Consider the following 23458-nt stretch of genomic DNA (forward strand, 5'->3'; position numbering starts at 1 on the left):
GTTCTGCCATAATTTACTTTGTTTTAAATTTTATGAGGGTTTTAATGAGAAAGTCCCAATTGTGAGGTTCAGTTGGCAAGCCACATCGACGGGTGTTTTCTGCCTATTTTTCTTCATGTTGAATCGGTCCTCGCAGCTTGTCCCAAGCCGGCCGGCCTGATATGATTGCACGAATACAGGTCGTTCGCGTCACCGGCCAATGCATAACTCAATTTTAGAAGGGTTCGCGTCACCGGCCAATGCATAACTCAATTTTAGAAGGGTGACACGTATACACGTGATCTTCTAATAAGCATTTTAATTCTTCCCGAATCAAACACCTCATCGGCGAATGCATGGGACACAGATATTTTAGAATATTCAAATTGATGATAGTGATAGTCAAAATCATGTGAAATAGGGTACGAATGAGAGGGCCATAGACCCTCCATCAATTGAACACAACCTGATGGGGTCCATCTATGTCGCCAACCAACGGAGTATATCATGATCATGCCCATGCCGACGTCGGCAAGCATGCTGGAGCCGTCAGATTCCACGGGGTCGTATCTTGCCTTGATGTTGCGGCCATACAGCCCTACTCGAGGAGGTATGAAATTGCGCCACCATCTCCGTCGCCGCTGCCTGACAATCCCTGATCCAACATTCGAGCGAGCCTGATGGGTGCGTGCAGTCGAAAATATGGACGGGCGATGCAATCGATTAGGGGCGAGTGTGGCGCACGGCTAACTCAGACATTGTACGTTGGACGCGATGCGAGCGACCTCCATCGGGTCGGGCCTGATCGGTAGAAGTTGCGATGACCGGTTCAGCCGAGAGAAAAAAAAGGCAGGAAAAAAGGTTGATGTGACAGAACACTCGCAAAGTTTTAAACAGGGTAAATCATGGCAGAACTTTTGTTAAATTGGGTAAGACAGATGAAATCTCACTAAATGAGGTAATTAATGTCAAAACTGTCAAAATAGGGGGTAAAAACCAAAATTCACTCTAGAATATACTCACTTCATTCACAAATATAAGATGTTTTGGATCAATATGGACTACATACAGACCAAAATGAGTTAACAAACACATCAAATGTTCTATACGCATCCGATTCACAACAAAGTTAGAACATTTTATATTTGTGAACGGAGGGAATAGGTGATTAGATCATTGCAGCAAGTAGACATGGTCGCCTTGGCACAAGCCTCTGGCATCACAAAATTTGTTTCCGGCATGCACAACCATTGACCATGACACGGGTGCTCCCAGCGAGCCGCGCCCTCCATCGCATCGAGACACCCTTTGGCCGCGGAATCTCAAACAAGGAGGACCCAAGAGAGGGAGCCGAAGGACAGAGCTTTGCTTGAGCGTGCAATGGAGTATCTCGTAGCCTTGAAGAAGCTCCCAACTAAACGTACGTACTTGCAGAACCTAAGCGTACCACACGATCCCACAGCACCGTACGTACCAACAAGAAACGAAGGTGTTTATTGCATTGTACTGTATTCAACTGGTACAAATTACCTAAGCGTACCACACGATCCCACAGCACCGTACGTACTTTGTGGAACTTACGGAGAATATAGCTTGAGGGATACCTAGGCTGTTCTCCGCAAGCAAGCATGCATGCACGGACCGTCCGTTGGTTAACCATCCATCTCGCCCGTGCATGCAATGCAGTGCAACGCAGCGCGCCAACTTCGGCCGTTGAATCTTGAATGCCCTGCGAGTACGTAGCACTCACGCATCTTATCAGCAATTGATCTTTAATTAATTAATTGCGGCCAACCGACGTAAATCATTGGGGGTGGCGCCAAACGCAAGCTCAAGTGATCCGTCACTGGTCACTACCCCGGCCCGGCCGCTACAAATACCCGTGGCTAGGTGCTCGTCTAGCCATCACCTAGCTCCACTTTGCTCTCTTCTCCATCCAGCAACTAGCTCGAGTCGAAAATGGCGGTGCTCGCGATCCTTGTTAGCGCGCTGGTGTTGCTCTCGCCGGTGGCGGCCGAGCTGCAGCGGGTGCAGCACTCGCCCAAGGAGGACGGGTCGCTGACCGTGCTCGCCGTCGGGGACTGGGGAAGGGGTGGACAGTACAACCAGACACTGGTTGCCGAGCAGGTACACTCACACAAACTGAGTTCTACCGGTTTTTGCCTCTGCTGAGAAATTTATATAGGCACTTAAGTACTTGAAGATGTGGCTAACCTTTCATGTTGGTGCTTAGGTATTCTCTACCAGTTTTTTTTTTTGCGGGGTAGGTATTTTCTACCAGTTAAATACACAAACGTTAAGTATTGGCTACGTAATTACTTAGTACAAAATATCGGTGCTTATAATTAATAATATGCTTTAGCATCACTACCATAAATTTCCTTTTTTTCTTCTTCTTTTGCTTCGGTTAATTGCTGCCCTGGGTTGCTGGTGGTTAAGTAGCCGAAAGCAGAGAGGCCATTTAATTGGTTGTACTTACATCTTATCTTAGTTGTGTACTACCCTGATTAATTAAGTGACGGAACTCCCGCTCATCCGCCAAACAGATGGGAGTGATCGGCGAGAAGCTGGCCGCCGACTTTGTCATCTCCACCGGCGACAACTTCTACAACGACGGCCTCGCCGGCGACAACGACACGGCCTTCTTCAAGGCGTCCTTCACCGACGTCTACACCGCCTCCAGCCTTCAGAAGCCCTGGTACATCGGTATGCTTGCGTCCATAACTGCTGCTGCATGCATGCCACTATTCCTTCCTTCTCCATCGTCACACACATGCACATGCATAACGCAACCGTGCGCATGCAGTCCTGGGCAACCACGACTACACGGGCGACGCGCTGGCGCAGCAGAGCCCCGCCATCCGCGAGGTGGACGGCCGGTGGACCTCCGTCGACAAGTCCTTCATCGTGGAGGCGGACATCGTGGACTTCTTCCTGGTGGACACCTCGCCGTTCGTCCTCAAGTACTGGAACGAGAGCAAGTTCGACTGGAGGAACGTGGCCCCCCGCGACACCTACATCGCCACCCTCCTCCAGGACCTGGACGACGCCCTGACGGCGTCCAACGCGACGTGGAAGGTCGTCGTCGGCCACCACCCTATCAGCAGCGGCTGCGAGCACGGCAACACCACCGAGCTCCGCGAGCACCTCCTCCCGGTTCTCAAGGTACGTACGTAGGTATTGGATCACCATGCATAGTCTTGGCTGACCTACTATATATCATGGAGCTAAACACTTTGTGTGCTTTCTTTTGGCGTGCAGGCTCATGGGGTTGACATGTACCTCAACGGCCACGACCACTGCCTGCAGCGCATCAGCAGCATCGACAGCCCGGTGGAGTTCGTGACGAGCGGCGGCGGGTCCAAGGCGTGGGCGGGCAAGTTCAAGGCCACGTCCGACAAGATGGAGTTCCTGTACGACGGCCAGGGCTTCCTGTCGATGCAGCTCACCGCCGCCGAGGCGCACCTCGCCTTTTACGACGTCTCCGGCGCCGTCCTGCACAGCTGGGGGCTCGCCAAGTCGGCGGCGGCCGCCAGCATCATCTCCTGAGCTCGTCAAAGCCGCCGATGGCGCTGTTGCTAACCAGCTGTTTAAACCGATCGGATGCAGATGCTTTCTGTTAGTGTCTTGTGCGTGTCGCACCATGTTCCTCCGTAACAAAATGTTATGCCAAATAAATTATCAGACGTTGCGCTCCAAGTGTATGTATGTTGTTCATGCATGCTTGTATACAACGACTCACACAAGTACGCAAGATACTGGTAGAATGATGTTGAGCTTTGCCGTACCCACGTTCTAAAACTTAACTAAATAAATGTATTTGTAAGTTTAGAAAAATTCCGTATAAAATCAATTTAATTCCAAATTTACTCAACTATCACAACTCATTTTTTTTACGGGCAAAACTTTTGATATATTCATCAATTACCATGGCAAAACAAAGAACTAAAAAAACAAAAAATACATCCGTGACCTTGGTCATTTGTCAATTACTCTCAATATAAACATCCCACATTTGACATGTACTAGCAAAAGAGCCCGTGTGTTGCAACGGAAGAGAAAATAACACACGCTTTGAACGCAATATATTTTTACATGGCATCACATTTGTGTTGCCGACGATGGCCTTAGTGCTCACACAACGAAAACATGTTTGAATGTACAATCACTCGGAATAAGATGAGAAATATGTTGTTTCTCCCCACGAGGTTTTCCAAAGGTGTGCATGTATGATTAACGATGTTTTCTTTCCTCTGAATTTGGTTTTAATTTAATGGATGTTTATTGCAATTTGTATCGTCGTCGGAAATAGAGAAAATAAGGACCGTGCACTACAGATTAAGTTTGCACCAAAAATAATATTTAAGAAGTATTCAACAGCTAAAATAACATCCTATTTAGATTCTACACATTTTTTTAATCAAATTTCATATATAACATGTTTAAATGGGAGTTACAGTTTAAAAGATATGGATAATTTTGTTTTAGATAAAATATGGATTGATTAATTGAAAAATCAGGTTTTTTTGTTAAAACAAAAAAAAACGTTTCGGCTGACTTAAATCCGGACTGCAGGTTGATTACCTGAAACATCAGGGTTTTTTTTTTAGAAATACAAAAAAAATCGTTTTCTGACTTAAATCCGGACCGCGGGTTGATTACCTGAAACATCAGGGGTTTTTATGAAAAATGCAAAAACACGATTCGTTTTCTGACTTAAATCTGGACTGCGGGTTGATTTCAGAAAACGTCAAGGACTTTTTTATAGAAGTGGCACGACGGACCACAGAAGCGGCCGACGCTTTATTATTAGGGACAGATAAGTCTGACATGTCCCACCGGAGGCGTTGGCCCGCTCCGTCACTCCCGTGGGCGCTCCTAGGGGAGGCGTCGATCCCCGCCTGACTCCGTCTCCGCCCATCGCAGCTCGGCAGAGTGCTCGCCTAGGCTGATCGAGGGACGCTTCGGGCTGCCGCGCATCGACAATCCCGTAGAAGGCCGCCATGCGCACGGCGGTTTGTAGCCTTGAGCCAGCATTGGCACCTGCTCACTAGACAGAGGGATCAGGGTCGACTCGGCCGGATGCTAGACGCTCTCCTGGCTACGGCTCGTCGGCTGGCGTGCCGGTTCCTCCATGATGATATAATCATTTGGTGGCTTTTTATGCTTTTTTTGTATTTATTGGGCGTTCATGTGTTGTGGCCCCAGCAGACTTTGTGAGATGTTCTGATGTTACTTGTGATGCATCGTTGGCTTTATTTATAAAATTGGGTGAAAGCCTACTGGAGCTCTAGTTAAGCACTTTGTGTTTCCTCAAGGCTCCATCGAAACTTAAGAGCTAGGCCACCCTAATACCCTTCCCATCGCCCATTTCCCCCTTTGGCCACCAATGCCAGCGAGATCAACGACACCAATCATGCCCAAGGGACGGGAGTAAAATGCATACAACCACCACATTGGGTCACAACTTCTAAAAGACCACCATTTTTTAAATCGTTGCAAAATGCATCGAACGCTATCGTGCCAAAGAAAAACTCCGACGATAAAATTGAGCGTTTTTTGACTTGGCTAACCGCCCACGTGGTGGCACATTTGAAGGCAAGCCGTTAGTGAACCTTAACGCTTGGTTAGGACGGCGCACTCGGTCGGAGCCTAGGGTCCGCTTGGTTCCAACTGGGCGCCCTCATTCTCTCCTCTCGCTCCTGCCTCTCGTGATTCCTCCGGTCTGAAGAACCAGTAGGCAGCGGCGAAGAGGGCACAATGGCATCCCACGCAATTATGACGAGAAAGGTGGCAGAGCATTCGATGAGGAAGATTGTTGCAGATAAGAACATTAGTCCCGGTCGACTTACGAACCGAGACTAATGCGTGCATCAGTCCCGGTTCGAGCGGTCAGGATGCTAGTCAGGCCTCGACGGGCATCAGTCCCGGTTCTTCTAGGACCTTTAGTCCCGGTTCGTACCACAAATCGGGCCTAAAGGGCCTGGCTCCTGGCGCAACCCCTTCAGTCCCGGTTCGTGACACCAACCTGGATTAAATGGCTATCTTCAGTCCCGGTTCTAGACACCAACCGGGATTAAAAGCTTGCCTATATATATGTTCGTCCCTGCCGGCTCACTCCTCTCATTTTTGGTCGGCGAGCATGTGGAGGTGTGTGCTACTCTAGTTCTCACCTTCTATGGACATGAGGTGTTTGATGAGTCATTGTAGTTTTAGTGTGGTTCGCTATTTTTTGTTGGGTTGTTCTTGTCGGGTTTCATTGTGTTGTACAAGCGTCGGGAGTTATGATTGTTGTGTGTTCGAAGGGTTTGGTAAGTTTCATGTGTACTCGCGGGGTCTCATGATTAGTGAGTAGTCTGATTATGATATGATTGTATCGATTTTAGCTTTTTTATAAATTAACTAGGTAATTTTTTTCTTCTTAATTAATTGATAAGGTAATTATTTTGCCTTTGTTTTTAAAAAATAAAGCTATGACGATGTTACAAGAATTTATTTGGCCAGTTGGTAAATTGGCTGGTATTTTGGTTCTGTTGCAACTTGCAAGCATCGGTCCTTTTCAAGCCTACAGCGCTTGCAAGTGCAACAAGAACGTTTATCCTTTTATAACAAAGACAAAAGCGCAAGGCGATTAGTCGGCTAGTTTAGCGGGTGAAATGAGGTGTGAGATGCAGATACATCTTGTAATACCGTGGAATGGCTCTCCCTCCTTTATCTACTCCTATAATATGTGCACCAGCAGTGGCGGAGCTTGAGCAAGATCATTGGGGCCAAATGAAATATTCAAGAAAAAAAAAATTACTGCTTGAACAACTGAAACTAGTGCTAGAATCTCCAGAAGAATTCATGGCGGTAAATACTTGAGAAAGAGTAAACAGCCTTTTCTCTACTGTGTGCCTGGGGTGCACACACGCTTATCAACTTTTCTTCTTGCCTTTTATATCAAAACAAGAAAAAATAACTTCTCTCCTTGCCGATGGGTATTGGGTGACACGATGACCGGGATGGGTATAGGGAGAGATTTCGCGTAGGCGCCTTCTTTCACGAGAGTTTGAAACAAATATTCTGTTCTACTCCCTCCGTTTCTAAATATAAGTCTTTTAAGATATTTCACTAGGAGTCTACATACGGAACAAAATGAATGAATCTACACTCTAAATTATGTCTATATACATCAGTATGTAGTCCACTAGTGAAACCTCTTTAAATACTTATATTTAGGAACGGAGGGAGTAGTAGATTTCCATGCAGTATCTTTTCCCCCATTTTTGAATTTTGCAACCTCTTTCTTTTATATATACTGTTATTTTAAACCATTTTTCCCCCTTTGAACCAAAGGGGTCATGAATAAATAAACATGAAAAAGGTTGCGGTCCACGCTGCCTCAGCATGAACAGAATCGCCAACAAAGCGCTTAACCCAGTTTGCATGGTGTTGACCAACGCAGCCCATCCAAACCGGGCAGCAGCGTGTACCACTCTCGCTATCAAATCGGGCAGCAGCGTATACCACTCTCACTGTCATCATACTTTTTGAAACAATAGGCAGAGTGGTGCCGTGCCGCCGGTCAGGTGTGCGCGCAGATCCCAGCATGTGTCGTGCAACCGGCCTTGTGCGTAGGTCTGAGACATCGAAGCGGAGTCAGTGATCATGCTCTGGGGTGCACTGGGCGCGTCCACTGAACGGCAGTCGCAGTCGCCGCCCTTGATGCACGTGCTGCTCAACGTGTCGAGAGCGTGTGTTTTGCCAAGTTCCACCAGTATAGATCCCTCAAGCTCGCCAAGTTTCACCAGTATAGATCCCTCAAGCTCGCCAAGTTTCACGAGTATAGATCCCTCAAGCTAGTGGTGTGTAAGTTGCTAATGTACGTGAGTTGTTTCCTGAAAAATCCATCCACCTGCATGCCACATTGCCTGCATATCATAGCAGTGTTCGCCCGAGAGTACTGCATGATGATTCGGCGTTTAGGTGTTGTGTGTATTCGCCCACGGTGACATGCCCAGCACGGTCGACAGAACTAGCTCCGAGCTTCCGTTGCTCACAATCAGGCGTAGTTTGAGCACCAAGCCGAGCAGGCCCGTGTAGCCGGTGTACACGTGCAACATCGCGCACCTCCTGCCGGTCATCGCCAAGACGAAGGTCGCTGGCACGCGGGTCCGCGCCTCCACTCAGCGGCTTGTGTCGTGCCCGCTCCCGCATCCCCGGCATGGAGAAGTTATCTCACCGCGTAGGCGTGCTGCACGCGTGCACCGGCCACCTACACGCCATGCGCGCCATCACAGGCCGCCCCCTCGCAACTCCGGTTCTTCCTCCCACGTTCGCCACCAGCGCTAGCGCCGGCCACCTCGTGCTTTTGCATGGAGGGACCTCTATGGATGCCCCCACATGAGCCATGCGGACTAAAAAACACCATAACCGGGCGCCCTTCATGCGGACCTTCATGGATTGCAGTGGTACAACCAGTGTGATTTGAGCAGAGAGAGGGGGGAGGAATTGGGATACAAGATGGATATGACATGTGGGACAGGGATATCAGTGTGAGTAGACTGTGATCCCGGGCGAGGTGGACCTTTTCCCGGTACGCCAAACTAGTCCAGGGCTGATATTGACCGGGATTACAAAGATTAGGGTATAGACTTCAGGGATTTGAACATCTGGGTTCAATTCCGACGAACTCTACGAGTTTGAGGTTTGAAATGGACTTTACTCAAAGGTGAGTGATCCGAGTCCGTCTCCTGCTTGACTAGAGTAGCAATCCCCCAATCCGTGTGTGTGGACGCACATCTGGTCCTTCACTTTCGAGGCTAGCTGAGATTGAGATCCCCGAGTCGAGTCATGACGATGCACGATCACAATGAGCGCTGCTAGCATTTGTTGTTATATGTGTGCCACTTCCTCGTACCCCCAGTCCAGTCCTGTCATCTCTCTTCCCCTCCTCTCTGCCTCGTCCCCTATCTACACACATCGGACGAGACCAGGTGTCGGGTGCCAAGTGACTGTAAAAAGCACAGCTTCTTCTTGTCGGGCCGCATGAGGAAGCCCCCGTCGGCGGCGAGCATGAGACCCATGGCGATGCAACAGTTGGTGCTCTTCATCTTCATGTGTGGCCTGCCCTCCCGGTTTGGATTTGCTGGTACGTGCTCGGTTCTTCATTGGTCTTCTTTCTCTTTTCCTTTTTAAAAAAGAGAGGAGCCGAGCCACCGGCCTTTGCATCAATTGATGCATGCAGCCATCTTATTAAAATAAGTTTAAAATAAAGTCTTAGATCCACAAAGCTCTCAAGCTCTTAACATAAACAAAGATAAAAAAACTGTCATATCCTGATGCATGTGATCTGTCTCTTGCCGCTTTCGTTTTGCGATTCAACAAGGTTGCTAATTTCACTTCATTGGTTGTTTTCTCCTGAGATGCATGTGCTTTTTTCCTTGCCTTTTTGGTTTTGGGATTCACGATTGTTAGTTCACTTCATTAGTTGTTTTCTCCTGAGATGCGTGTGCTCTTTTCCTTGCTGCTTCGGTTTTGGGATTCACGATTGCTAATCTCACTTCACCGTGTGCATGTCTCTATGGCGGATGCGTTTCTTCTGACACAGGAGGTAGGTGTTTTCTTTGCGAGCCGTTAGTTACATCGAACCGCATATCTATAGTTTCATATATGACCCGGTTGATCCGAACGCGAACATCATCATCAACTGGGAGTTTGCGTCCATCGACCGGGTTGTGTACGTGGTACATATACTTGGGACTTGTTCGTCTGTTGCTGAAACGCAATGCTCATCGACTGAAACATCAATTGAATTGTTGTGCGCGCAGGTCAGGGTGAGCATCCACAATAATCAATTGTATTAAAAAATCCAGAGTTTGGTCCACAAGGGGGGGCGTGGGCCCCTCGGCCTCAACATAACTCCACTAGTGGCTCTGCGACGGATAGCAAAATTAACCTTTTATTTCTTGGGCAAAAAGAAAATGTATCTTGCGTCTAGCTATCAAGTAGTCAATCATGGAAAATCCTATATGCCACTGATTGCGTCCAATTGTCGACGCTTCGCCAGGGTGGCGTGAGCGATGGACACAGTGGGCCGCCCTGTTTAGCGCATTTCACAGATCCCGGTTTTGGGAACCTTCTCGACTTTCTCAGCCGATTTTTTTCGGTTTCTCTGAACTGGTTTTTCTTTTTTATGTTCATTTTCTTTTTTCTTTACTCTTTTCTCTTTCTTTTTCTGTTTATGTTTCAAAAATATTCTGGATTTTCAAAAAATGTTCTGGATTTCCAAAAAATGTTCGGGATTTTCAAGAATTGTTCTTCAAATTCGAATTTTTTTTGCTTTTTATAAAATTGTTCTGGATTTTCGAAAAATGTTCTGGGTTTTCACAAAATGTTCTTCCAATTCGGAAAGTGTTTCTGCTTTTTTCAAAAAATATTCTGGATTTTCAAAAATTTTCTTCAAATTCAAAAAATGATTTTTTTTCTTTTTAGAAGAATCTTCTGAATTTTTTTAAAAAACTAGATTTTTAAAATGTATTTTAAAAAATGTTCTTGTTTTTCGAAATTTGTTCTCAAAATTCAAAAAAATGAATTTTCAAAATTGTTCACGTTTGTAAATTTGTTCAGGATTTTTCAAAATTGTTTTCATTTTAAAAATTTGTTCTCAAGATTCAAAAAATGTTCGTGCTTATAAAAAATTGTTCATGCTTTCAAATTTGTTCGGGGTCCAAATATATTCATCTTGTATTAGAAAAATATTCATCGTATATTATTAAATAGTTAACCTTGCATTACAAATATGCTAGGACGTATTGTACTAAGCATTGCTGAGTATAATAGTTAAACTTTTGGGAACCACTAGGCATCAGACCGCCTAGGATTAGTAGCTAATAAACGTTGGATCTGTATGTGAGAATTGATAGGCTAACGTTGATCTTGTATTTTCTGATTGGTGTAACTGCTTCAAAACGCACGCCTATCCATTAACTTGTGGGAGCATTGCTTCCTAGAACAGAGCTACCATGGTGCTTTTGCTTCCATCGCTCGAGTATGTCAAAATGTCTCATCTCAACATAGTACTTGTTTATCTTGGAAAAACTATATTGAACAAAAAAAGGGTTCTAATATAAATTTCTTTATCGCTTTGATGTAATGAAATCTATGTCGAGTGAACATCTTTACTTTTGTTTCGAATAGAATAAAAAATTGCTTCCATGAACAACACAATTTGCTTCTATTGCAATTGAAAATTGCTTGGACCTGAAACAATTGTGTCCAAGAACTTTACTCCAACCTAATACTAAAATTTTGCATCCAAGAATTTGTTTCCATGCAGAAAAATTTGAGTCAAATATATATTTTCATTATGTTTCCAACACAAGACAAACTTTGCTACCATCCACCATAAAAGTGCTTCCATCGCAAAACTAATTTACTCCTACCCGAACATGAATTTGTTTCCTTGCTCCGCCCGTTCATAAAACATATTTTCTTCAAGTCGCCAATAGTACGATGCTTCCATTTTTCGATAAGGAGTACAATGCTTTCATATTGTATGTTTCTTAAAGAATAGAGACCTGCTTCCCTTCATCGAGTGTGTGGTCGTGTTCATTATGAGGTATATCCATGTATCTCCATGCTTTTCAATGCTTCACCGTCATATATACCTGCCTTTTCAACACCTATCGGCCGCGAGGCCAGCACACAACTGCTTGAGGCATTTATCAGTTAGGCATGATGCATGAGTATCAAAGGTAGGAAGCAAACATTGGTACTATATGCACATTAGTAATGAAGAAGATAAAATTTACATTAAAATTATGCGACTAAATTAGAGCATTTTAAATAAAAAAATTGGAAGAAAATGACCTATACCAAGAAATATATGTACTATAGTATGAGAGCATGGCATGTTTCAATGGTGATACCAATGCAAGAACAAAATTTCTAAAGTAAGACATGGAGTATGGAAGCAATCCACAAACCAAAAAAGCACACAAAGTGTGATATAGGAGACCCATATGCAGGAAACAAGAAAATATGATATCTCAGTATGACTGGTTTTAGGAGGATGCATAGAACATTGGAAATGGAAACATCGAAGAGTGGGGCTAGTGCAGGTGGGTTTAAAGCATGACACGGAGAATCAAATCAGGGGCGGTGTTGTTGGAGGAACATGAGCGGTGCGGTGGATGGCGACAATGGAGGTGATGTGCGTACCCTTGAGCATACCATCTGCTTCAGCCTGATTTATTGTCGCATGTCCACTCAAAATGTAAGAAATGCAATATGTTATCAAATATGAAGATACGGTCATAGAGCGAATGAAAAGAGACATGAAGATGGTTGCTAAAAACAGTTGTATGGAAGCAAGGCAATAGAATTAAGAAACTTATTTGTGAAACACAATAAGGGAAAATGTAGGAAGCATGAAAATATGGTAACCCAACATTACCCATCCTGGTTGGAAGCATAGAATGAAACGTTGGTAATGAGACAATATGCTCACGGCCGACACGGGGATCCTTTTTTGTGTCGTCGACATATATATTTAACGGATTTGCTCTTCATTCATTTGTGAGCAATTATCTAGCTAAACAAAGCAATATTATTACATTGTAGAATCACGGAAAAATAACACTGGGTACATAAGTAGTGCCACCCAAAACCATGAAAACTGATGGTGATTTTTCTTTTAGTGTCGACACCGACATATATATTTAACGGATTTGCTCTTCATCCATTTCTGAGCAATTATCTAGCTAAACAAAGCAATATTATTACATTGTAGAATCACGGAAAAATAACACTGGGTACATAAGTAGTGCCACCCAAAACCATGAAAACTGATGGTGATTTTTCTTTTAGTGTCGACACCAACCGGGGAGGAATATTTGTATGATGTCATACATACTAATTTCATAGAAAATTGTTGATGATATAGTGACGGACTACGGACTACAGGATATAGGTCACAATTTCACAGCCCCAGCCAAAGAGTAATAAACTAAAGTATCCACACAAAGAGATCACACAAACGAATTTGATGTTCCTCCATGAAAGATTTTATCTAGCCGAACGGAATAATAATATAACATTGTAGAATCCAATAAATGGCACTGGATACGTTAGTAGTGTTACTTGGAATCAGGAAAATTCGAAAATGGGACAAAAACTAGTGTTGTTATTTATACGATGTACATACTATTTTTATAGAAAATTATGGATGATATACTCCCTCCGTCCCAAAATAAGTGTCTTGACCTCAGTACAATTTTGTACTAGAGCTAGTACAATGTTGAGACAGTTATTTCGGGACGGAGGGAGTAGTAAATATGGAATGCACATCCCAATTTCATGCCCACATATATCGAAGAAACCAAAGTATACACAAAGAGACCACACAAAATTTCATAAAACAATTAGGCCAAAATTAACAAGCAATGCATGAACTGTATAGTATCAAGAGAGATGAATCAAACCCTTGGTCAGATGGGGAGATGGGATGGGTGAATGATGTGGTAGCCGAGTCGTGATGGCTATTTTGTTGGCACTCTGGCGAGGTGGACCTCGAGCGATGGAAGAAGTGCAATATCTCGATTTCGACATGGGCGCGTTGAATGTGGGGTGGGGTGGGGAGGGTTGCAATCCACTACCGGTTCTCTGGCCTGTCGGATGCTACTTCGGCAGCTGATTTGTAACTTCTAATCCATGAATCGTCGTTGAGGAGGGAGGGTTCAAATCTCTATTGCCAGGATGCCGGCGCACCACCGATCTCGCCTGGGAAAAGCATCGGTGGAGCGTAGGATGGGGTGTCCGGGCTGTCCGACGACGAGAAGAGAAGGAGGAGCGGGTCTGGTGGTGGGGGCGGAGCCGACCAGCTGGTCGACGATGAGGGAAGAACGAGGAATGGCGGGGCGGAGCAGAAAGGGGATCTGACGAGACGAGCAAGCTGGATTGAGCTCGGGGTTACAGGCCTGATTGGAAACAAACGATTAGGAAAGAAATTCCGGCCGCCTGGTTTTTCTATTTCCATCATTCAAATGTTAAACCCCAGCCTTATACCATCAGACTATAGATACAAAGCGTTTCCCAGTATTTTCTCGTTTCTCCAGGAGAATCGTGCGCCCTGCCGACTTCGCGAGCACGACAGATCACACACACAGCACAGCACACAAGCTGGGAAATCCTGGGGCCCAGCGAGCAGGCACCGAGCGGTGCAGGACAGACGTGGCGCGCTTTTCTCCCCACCTCTTTATCACCACTCTGACTGAACTAGCGCGCGCGCGCACTCCGCTAGAAGCGCCTCCTGTCTTCCTTCATTTTCAACCTGAAGCCCAACTGAGACCCACTTCCTCCATCCATTCCATGGCTTCCGCGGCCCCCGCGAGCGTGTGCCCCATCGCGTCCGTCTCGGGGCGCTCGTCGCCGGCGAGCCACCGGGCCGTGAGGTGCTGGGGCGCGAGGAGGGGTCGGCGGCGGAGGCCGGCGGCGGGGCTGAAGGCGAGGTGCGCGGGCGGGCAGCCCTCCGCCGTGAAGCCCGGCCCGGGGAGCCCCGCGGACGACGGGTCGGTCGGGGACGAGGAGCAGCCGCACCCGCAGTTCGACCTCAACCTCGCCGTCGTGCTCGCCGGCTTCGCGTTCGAAGCCTACAGCACCCCACCCGTGAGCCCCCTGTCCCCCCCGCCCCTTCCCACTCATCGTCCTTCAACCGCGCTAATCCTGCGTGTGCTCCCGTGAACTGATGGAGGCAAGCGTTTCTGTTCGTCCTTGTCTGGCAGGCAGACGCGGGCTGGCGCGAGACCGACGCGGCTGAGTGTCAGACGGTGTTCCTATCCGAGTAAGTGGTGGCCGTGTCCCGTCCTTCCCCCTCGGACACCGGATCCGGTCATCATGTTTGTAAATTGCACTGCAAGTATTTTCTGGTTCTGACCAACTAGGGCATGCAATGCGATTCTGAAAGCTGTCGTCATTCTGAATGTTGTGAATGGTACGGCGGATTGCAGTGTGTTTCTCCGTGAAGTATATGATGGGCAACTAGTTGTGAGGCTGAAGAAAGGCAACAATCTTCCTGCAATGGATCCATGGGTATGCTGATGAACATGCTAGTGAGTCGTTACTGTTTGTTTTTTCACTACTATATGCTGCATATGTTATTTGTCCATGGCGCTTCAGCTATTTCGTTGCAGAGAATATTGAATAATTGATGGGTATAGTAAAAAAATATACTGCCAGTTGCTGAATCTAGTTATCTAAGATAAGATATCTGGAAAGACCTATAGATACTATTCTAGGTTTTCATGAAGTGGCGCAAGAAGTTTGAGAGCTCGCTCCCACATTTACTGAATGAGGCAGTAGTTTACACATTTTAACTACCACTACATAAAACTATTTTCTTCCATTTCATCACCAACTTCCTTCTCCTTCCATTGCAGGGTACAAGCGATCCTTATGTTGTTCTGCAACTTAATGGTCAAACTGCAAAGAGCCAAATTAAATGGGCGTGAGTAACTCTTTCCTTTTCCTTGGACAGAAATTTCCTCTTTCTTTTTGAGTTGGAAATTTCCTCTTTATAGTTTATATTATAAAAAAATAATGTATGTGATATATATCATGCCTAGTGGGGTTGGTTTCTTGATAAAATATTTGATACACTGGAGATCGCTATTTTTTCCATCGTCTCTGGAGTCTCTGATTGCAGCAGTTGATTAATGTAGGACGAAGGAGCCAACCTGGAATCAAGATTTCACATTTAACATTAGGACATCTCTGGAAAATCTACTCCAGGTATGAAGAAGTAATGTGAGCTCATAGTGATATTGGACTCACTTTAAGCTGTGTACTAGACAATATATCTGTTGTTGTATAGTTCTGCATCTTGGAAGTCAGTGAATACTATTCAGGTCTATGATAATCCCGTATCTGGTTCTTTAGAGTGAACCAGTGAGGTTTCTATGATTGCTAAGTTAATAACAAACTTAAATACACATCAGCTCTCTGTTGTGGGATTAACTCAGAATCAGCGGTATCAGATGACTGGAGTACATGGTGCAAATTCAAAATTTCTTTTCTTTAATCAACAAGTAGATGAGCAAACTATACATTACATTTTAGCAAGTAACATAGTCATATCAACCAATTGTGTGCATCTTGTAATTTTCCTTCTAATCACCTACTTCATTATATTCTGGTATCACCACAGATAATATTTGTGTGTTTCTTTTTTGCATCTGGTGCCATTTTTTTCAATAGGTTGAGGCTTGGGATGCAAACCTTGTCACCCCACACAAACGAATGGGAAATGCTGGGTTGTATCTTGAAACACTTTGTGATGGTAACTCTCTGTATTGACCCAGAAAATAGGACAGTGATAACATTGCTTTTAGTGCAATCGGACATTATGTTCTGCAATAATATTTAATATGAATATATGAATTCATTTGGAAACCTTTGGGATAACCTTGTTCTTTTTAGGAAATAAACATGACATCACTGTCGAATTAGAAGGCCTTGGTGCTGGTGCTGGTGGAACTATTGATTTGGAGGTAAGAATAAGATCCCTCCAAGAAAAATAATAATCTGGCCGCTGCTGTACTCCCTTGGAATGTGTATGCCATAGTGAACTGATCCTTGTTTCCCAGATGGATACGAAGTACCTTCCTAACAAAAATCTCCCTTTTTTCTTTTCATCCTTCTAAAAGAAAAACCAGCAGAATAATTTTCACAGTTGGCTACTCATAGGTAAAATGGTCTTTTAAATTACGTATAGCTGTATCCCGAGGAGTAAATAGGCAAAACTCGCCGGTAGGTTACTGCATTTTATATTTATCAGGGAACCCCATTTATTAAGCATTGCTGCTGTTCTCCTAGTACAAACAGATAAGGTGGTATACGGACAGCCTACCAATAGTTCCAATATCTTCTGTATATCAAAATAGTTCAGTCTTTAAATAATGACATAGACTTGATTTCAGGTTTATCTTAATTCTTATTATTAACACACTAGGTCAAATACAAGAGTTATGATGACATTGAGCGTGATAAACAATGGTGGAGAACACCTTTTGTGTCTGACTTCCTTGAAAAGAGCAGCCTAGGCTCCGCTCTTAGGACGGTCCTTGGATCTGAAACTGTAAATGCAAGCCAGTTCGTGCAATCTGCATTTGGGCAACTGAGTTCTTTCACTGACATGAACCTTCTAAAGCCATCGTCTTCTGATAATAAAGCTGAGGTTTCTGAAAGTCCTGAAGAATCCATGGATAACTATATTGGCTCAGATGAACTGCAACAGCAGAAGATTGATTCGATAGCTTTTGGAGAAAACTCAGATTCCCATAGTGTACCTGTAGACACTGATGCCGTTATTAGCAGTGAGGGAAACACATCAACCGATATGAAGGAACCTGATGAGTATTTCTGGAGTGCTTTCACCAAAACACTCAACCAAAATGTCCTTAAGAACTTTGGATATTCTCTTCCAGAGGCTAAGCAATTGGATGGATTTGACCTGTTAAGTTCACTTGGTTCGAAATCACGTGAAATGGCTGAACAGGTATATTTAGAATCTGGACTGGCGACAGCAGATAGACCAGCCAGTGATGGCAGCGAAACAACTCCTGATCATACAGTCAGTGTTGACAATGAAGATAGCACAACACCAGCTAAAGAAGCAGTGCAGGTTTCCTTTCCAGACATTAATGAAGTATCTCGTGACGTACTGTCTCAAACAGAGAACGTACTAGGAGCTTTGGTGATTCTTTCTAAGAACTTCTCATCTCAAGGCAAGGATTCAGTAGAGAAAACAAACCAGAAAGATAATTCAAACGCAGAAGAACAAGGTGCTGCAGATTCTGTTGATGAGGATGGTGCTGCTGTTGCATCCACCGAAGTGTCCAAAAATACACAGAAAACAGATGATACACGTCAACTGTTTGCAAGTGCCGAGACTGCTGTGGAGGCATGGGCTATGCTTGCCACTTCAATGGGGCGTTCCAGTTTTATAAAATCGGACTTTGAGAAGATATGCTTTCTGGATAATGTTTCAACGGACACACAGGTGAGTAATGTTAGCTATTGTGCTATCAGTGAGTTTTGCTGTCTCCTTGCATTTGTGTTGTGTTGCATATGTTAGCAAATCTCCGCAGGTTGCCATTTGGCGTGATTCTTCACGAAGAAGACTGGTTGTTGCCTTTCGAGGAACTGAGCAAGTATGCAATAATAACATGAAGGACCCACTTGTGTTCTCTTGAATAATTTTTGTCATCTACCATCTTATTTACTTTCGTTTCTGTATGTCCTCTCAGACAAGGTGGAAGGATTTGGTAACTGACTTAATGCTTGTCCCTGCTGGGTAAGAGTTAACACATCACAGTTTTTCTTCCTTACATTAGTTTTTGCGTTTTCATTTTAAGAATTACTAGCATTAAAATGTATTTTACTTTCCTGTATGTTTACTTAACACAGCATATTTTGAAGTTGATTGCAGACTAAACCCTGAGAGGCTGGGTGGTGACTTCAAACAAGAAGTTCAAGTTAGTTATATATTCGCTGCATTCACTTGTTTATCTGTTTGCTGTCAGTGTAACTTACCAGCTTAATGTCAATATTATGTTTTAGGTTCACAGTGGATTCTTAAGTGCATATGACTCTGTTAGGAATAGGATCATGGCTCTTGTCAGACACGCCATCGGATATATGTGAGTATTTTGTAACAAAATAAGCACCTCTTCTACTGTAAACTAAAGTAGCAGTTAATCCAACATGATGCAGCAGGAAAAAACTCAAAGTTGTACCTTTTGTGCATATTCATATTATTCTCCAGATAGAAATGTTGGCTGCTATCTTGCAAGAAACAATTGTCCAGGCTGGAAGTTTAAATGCTTCTGCTTTATATCAATCCCTTCTTTCAATTAGCTCTCGCTAACCTTATTCATAGAGCATCCCATTTCTCCACTGTAGGGATGAAGAAGATGCAGAAGCCATACCTAGGTGGCACGTCTACGTAACTGGACATAGTTTAGGTGGAGCACTGGCAACCCTTCTCGCTCTTGAACTTTCATCAAGTCAAATGGCCAAGTAAGCTTGACTTGATATTACCCGCAAAAAAAAGCTTGACTTGATCTTGATCAATAACATTGTTATTTCATATAGACAATATGATACCATTCAGTCCAGGGTTTACATGGAAAGAAGATTCAGTCAAACATCTAACACACGAGACATTCTTAGTTAAGCGATACCAGATACTTGGCTAAAATGTTTTGACGAAGTTTTAACTGTCCTGCCCTAGAACTACAAAACCTTAGCCCATGTAACAAAGAAAGAGAGCATCGCCAGGATGCTCTTTTATTTTATTTTAAGTTTTGCTAAACGCGTAGTGCTTAATATAGAATCTACAGTGCACAACTAACACTTGGCTTCCAACTTATTTTTGCTTGCGTTATAAAGGTGTCAACACAGTACACCAAATATATGTATGTATGCTATTTACCTCTTGTCCTGCAGTTTGCAAAATTTATATTCGGTGGATGCTCATATTTTTTCATGTCCCCTTGTATAGGAATGGTGTTATATTCGTGACAGTGTACAATTTTGGCTCTCCTAGAGTTGGAAATAGAAGGTTTGCTGATGTCTACAATGCGGTAACTGAATCTTCAACACACAAGATACTTTCTCAAACTCTATTCATAGACCATATACTGAATAGAAACAGGCTAAAATTCAACCGTGAATCATGGAGGGCTGTTTTCATGTATTGAATCGCGTGTAAATGTATCAATTATATGAATTATAAGTTGGTAATGCAGATTGTGATCACAACCTGTTTTTTGAACTTTAACTTCTTTTGGATAAATATATGCAGAAAGTAAAAGATAGCTGGAGAGTTGTCAATCACCGAGATATCATTCCAACAGTGCCACGTCTTATGGGCTATTGCCATGTGGAAACACCAGTTTATCTTAAATGTGGAGATCTAACAGATGCACTGGTAATGTTTTTTATAACCTTTTAGATTCAATCCATTTTTTTCTACTAAAACTGTAGTATATTCGGTTAAGTATTGTCAACATTTCCTGCTTTAATCCTTCGTATCTTCAAGTTCTCACATGAACTGAGAACTGCATTTGTATTCTGAGACAGGCGAAGGAAATTCTAGATGAAGACCCAGGTGATGAGATAGGCGAGTACACTCCCGACGTGCTTGTTAGTGAATTTGTGAGTGTCCTTTTCTCCTTACCATAGTGACGTTGCTTGCAGATTACCAACTACAAGTTGATATGTTTACCTGTATAGGAAACGGCACAATAAGATTCGAATTCTACTTTTTAGCAATATGGGTGTGTTTGGATTTGAGCCCAAGCTAGCCCTACCAAAATTTACCTACCCAATTTTTTGGTCGGTTTTGGTTGCCTATGTTTTGGCCAATGTTGGCAAAAAAAAGTGAACTTGAGTTGGTTGGAGGGCATATGTATGTCAAAGTATTGGCAACCATCCAAACAAGAGCCAAAATCGGTCCTCAGCGCGATTCCAATCCACCAGATGCTTGCCCTTGCGCCCCCAAAGAAGACCCTGAAGCAGCTAGAGAAGATTCAGCGGGGCTTCCTTTGGGCTGGCCGCGCGGCTGCACAGGGAGGACACTGTCACGTTAACTGGCGCACGGTCAGCCGGCCACTTGTGCTTGGAGGGCTGGGCATTCGGGATCTTGAGCGCACAGGGCTCGCGCTCCGACTGCGATGGCTCTGGTTATCAAGGACGGACGCCGACAGAGCCAGGCAAGGCCTGGACCTGCAGTTCTCCCGTGAGGAGATCGGCCTCTTCTACGCCTCCACCTTCATGGTGCTAGGTGATGGCCACACGGCGCTGTTCTGGGAAGACGGCTGGCTGCATGGGCAGTCGATTCACGAGCTAGCACCCCTGCTGTACCTATGCATCCCCAAGAACAGGAGAAGGGTGCGGAAGGTGGCGGAAGGCCTAGCCGGCAATGCCTGGGCCCGTGATATCCGCGGCGTCGTGGGGCTGCAAGAGATTGGACAATACCTGGCGACATGGCAGCGCGTCACGCACACCACCTTGTCCGCTGAGCCAGACAAGCTTGTCTGGAAATGGACTGCCAATGGAGAGTACTCGGCGCGATCCTGCTATCAGGCAACCTTCCACGGATCCATCACTTGCCATTCCTGGCAGTTAATCTGGAAGGGATGGGCTCCGCCGAAGATTAAGTTCTTCCACTGGCTTGCGAACCTGGACCGATGTTGGACCGCGGACAGACTTGCTCGCCGCAGCCTCCCACATCACGCCCGCTGCCTGCTTTGCGACCAAGAGCCAGAGACCATCCACCACCTGCTACTGGCCTGCCCCTTCACGCGGCAAGCCTGGCACGAGGCTCTCTCCTGGCTGCGCTTACCAGCCCACACACCGGAGCAGGATATCTCCATTCAGGATTGGTGGATTAGGGCGAGAGATGCAACTCCACCATCACTCCGCAAGGCGCTGAGGTCCACCACGCTGCTAGTTCCATGGATGATCTGGAAACATAGGAATGCGTGTGTATTTGATCATGCCACTCCGTCGCTCTCCGAGCTCTCGGATGGGATCAAAGATGAGATGAGGTGTTGGGCTAGAGCCGGGGACAAGGGGCTTAGAGTAGTCTTGCCCCCATCCTGGGATGTTCATTGAAACTGCTTGTAACCTGCTGTAATCGTCTCCTCTAAGACTGACTTCCCCTCTTTTCAATACAAAGAAACGCACATCTCTGCGTTTTCTCGAAAAAAAAATTTGGCTATTACGAAAATATTGGAATGACTGATTTTGGTCACCATCCAAACATTATACAGAGTCATGTGTTATTTTAGAAACATTAGGAAGGAAAAAAATGCATAGCTAAACAAAATTGACGTTGCTCAAACTGTATTTGACTAGTTGGGCATATTAAACTCTTTCCAGATGAAAGGAGAGACACAGCTTGTGGAGAAACTACTCCAGACGGAGATAAATCTACTTCGCTCAATCAGGGATGGCTCAGCCCTTATGCAGCACATGGAAGACTTTTACTACGTCACACTTCTAGAGGTTTCTTCTATCGTTTAGTTTGTCTTCTGCTTGAGAACTATTTCTGCTATTTTGCCTCCACAGCTTATTCCCAAAGCTTCCCCAAGAGAACATAATAACAAAAACAATTGAATTGATGCAGACTGTGAGATCAAGGTACCAAGTGGTTGATGATGCAAGTCAAGAATAGCACCAAATTGACCGTGTGATTTTATTAAAGCTGTCTGCTGGAACTTCCCAGACATGATTCGCACTGGAAGGAACATGATACGAAGGTACCCTTGAATTACAGCATGCACATGTTGCACATTTTATGCTCATTTTTGAGTGCATGTATTGTGCTTTAATCATTCATATTCAGACTAGTCTTCGATTGCACACTTAGCTAGTGACAGGTGTATTTTGTTCCCTTCATTTTTCTCTCAACAGACAAGTATTTGTTCTCACTATGTTGTCTGATCCCGCATTTGAGCTTGCAGGATTACGAAGTATTCAGCTTTGTTCCACAGATATGTACACTAATGGAGCATTTGCGGCCAAAGGAAATCTGATCTGGAAGACAAAATCTGGTCAGCAAATTGTTGCCTGCCTAATCATATGTCAACATATTTCTGGCCGGAGACTGTAACCAATTGGGAGGTCTGCTCCGAAGATGTGTATTCCCCACAAACCATGAGGTGTATGTATAACAAAGCCTCGACTAAGCTGGACAGCTATCAAGATGGTTCTCGTCTAGACATTATGAACGTGAATGTGCATGCCTATCCTCATCGGCATTCGTGCTTCTCAGCTGCTGCCAGAACAGTCATGATATGGTACTACATTCATGTGAAAAGCCATGTAAATAACACCCTTTTGCTCCCAACTGCTTTGAATCATAACAATAGAAGCTCAAGTTTCTCCGTTGATGGACCCCGGATGTATCTTCCGGAAGTAGTTGTTATGATGAAAACCGGTTGAATCACAGGCCTCTAGTATCCTGACTGAAATATTTGTCTTGGATATGAAGTTGGGTACAAATATAGATGTGCGGTGAATACTAACTTCAGAGTATCCAGAACATGAGCAACAGAAGAATAATGATAAGATACGCCCTTTTCTCCTGAACCATATCACGCAATACAAGTGAAGCTACGTGGGAAAGTATAGGGGCTAAAAAGAACCCTGATAAGCCAAACACTAACAGTCTGTGGGACGCTTGGAAAGTATAGAGGCTAAAAAGGACCCTGGTAAGCCAAACACGAACAGTCTGTGGGACTCTTAAGTAACCTAACGACTCTCACAGCCATATTAGAGCTACCTCAATACCATTTTGTCATGCAAAAACTAAATTCATGTCACCACTATGCTTTACTGCTTCAGGTAAAAATACCATTTTGTCATGTGAAAACTATTCATGTGACCACTATGCTTTACTGCTTCAGGTAGAAATAATAATGCTTTACTG

General features: G+C 44.5%; 2 protein-coding genes across 3 annotated transcripts; both read left to right on the top strand.

The window, feature by feature from the left end:
- The first annotated feature begins 1889 nt into the window (after window positions 1–1889).
- On the top strand, window positions 1890–3622 carry LOC123430504 (purple acid phosphatase 3-like). The gene is made up of 4 exons (XM_045114370.1): window positions 1890–2106; window positions 2526–2685; window positions 2786–3144; window positions 3241–3622. Exons 1-4 carry the CDS (start codon window positions 1939–1941, stop codon window positions 3526–3528), a joined length of 975 nt encoding a protein of 324 aa, XP_044970305.1. The 5' UTR covers window positions 1890–1938; the 3' UTR covers window positions 3529–3622.
- Window positions 3623–14240: 10618 nt separating this feature from the next.
- LOC123427213 lies at window positions 14241–23064 on the top strand. 2 transcript variants are annotated; one of them, XM_045111205.1, is made up of 19 exons: window positions 14241–14628; window positions 14745–14803; window positions 14970–15051; window positions 15399–15466; window positions 15681–15750; window positions 16216–16297; window positions 16438–16508; window positions 16970–18019; window positions 18108–18170; window positions 18267–18313; window positions 18449–18494; window positions 18580–18659; window positions 18922–19038; window positions 19523–19604; window positions 19826–19951; window positions 20104–20178; window positions 21907–22032; window positions 22154–22286; window positions 22491–23064. In XM_045111205.1, exons 1-18 carry the CDS (start codon window positions 14332–14334, stop codon window positions 22199–22201), a joined length of 2589 nt encoding a protein of 862 aa, XP_044967140.1. In that variant the 5' UTR covers window positions 14241–14331; the 3' UTR covers window positions 22202–22286; window positions 22491–23064. The 2 variants fall into 2 exon arrangements, with proteins under 2 accessions (XP_044967140.1, XP_044967141.1); XM_045111206.1 differs by lacking the exon at window positions 14241–14628 and having other exon boundaries at window positions 14786–14803; window positions 14970–15071.
- The last annotated feature ends 394 nt before the right edge of the window (window positions 23065–23458 follow it).

The sequence above is a fragment of the Hordeum vulgare genome, chromosome 2H (assembly GCF_904849725.1).
Source record: "Hordeum vulgare subsp. vulgare chromosome 2H, MorexV3_pseudomolecules_assembly, whole genome shotgun sequence".
Classification (NCBI taxonomy): domain Eukaryota; kingdom Viridiplantae; phylum Streptophyta; class Magnoliopsida; order Poales; family Poaceae; genus Hordeum; species Hordeum vulgare.

Coding starts and splice junctions, on each gene's coding strand:
- LOC123430504 (XM_045114370.1), top strand. CDS start 1,939: ATGGCGGTGCTCGCGATCCTTGTTAGCGCGCTGGTGTTGCTCTCGCCG. Junction 2,107..2,525: donor AGACACTGGTTGCCGAGCAG/GTACACTCACAC, acceptor TCCGCCAAACAG/ATGGGAGTGATCGGCGAGAA. Junction 3,145..3,240: donor ACCTCCTCCCGGTTCTCAAG/GTACGTACGTAG, acceptor TTTGGCGTGCAG/GCTCATGGGGTTGACATGTA.
- LOC123427213 (XM_045111205.1), top strand. CDS start 14,332: ATGGCTTCCGCGGCCCCCGCGAGCGTGTGCCCCATCGCGTCCGTCTCG. Junction 14,804..14,969: donor CAGACGGTGTTCCTATCCGA/GTAAGTGGTGGC, acceptor GGCGGATTGCAG/TGTGTTTCTCCGTGAAGTAT. Junction 18,660..18,921: donor AGACACGCCATCGGATATAT/GTGAGTATTTTG, acceptor TCTCCACTGTAG/GGATGAAGAAGATGCAGAAG.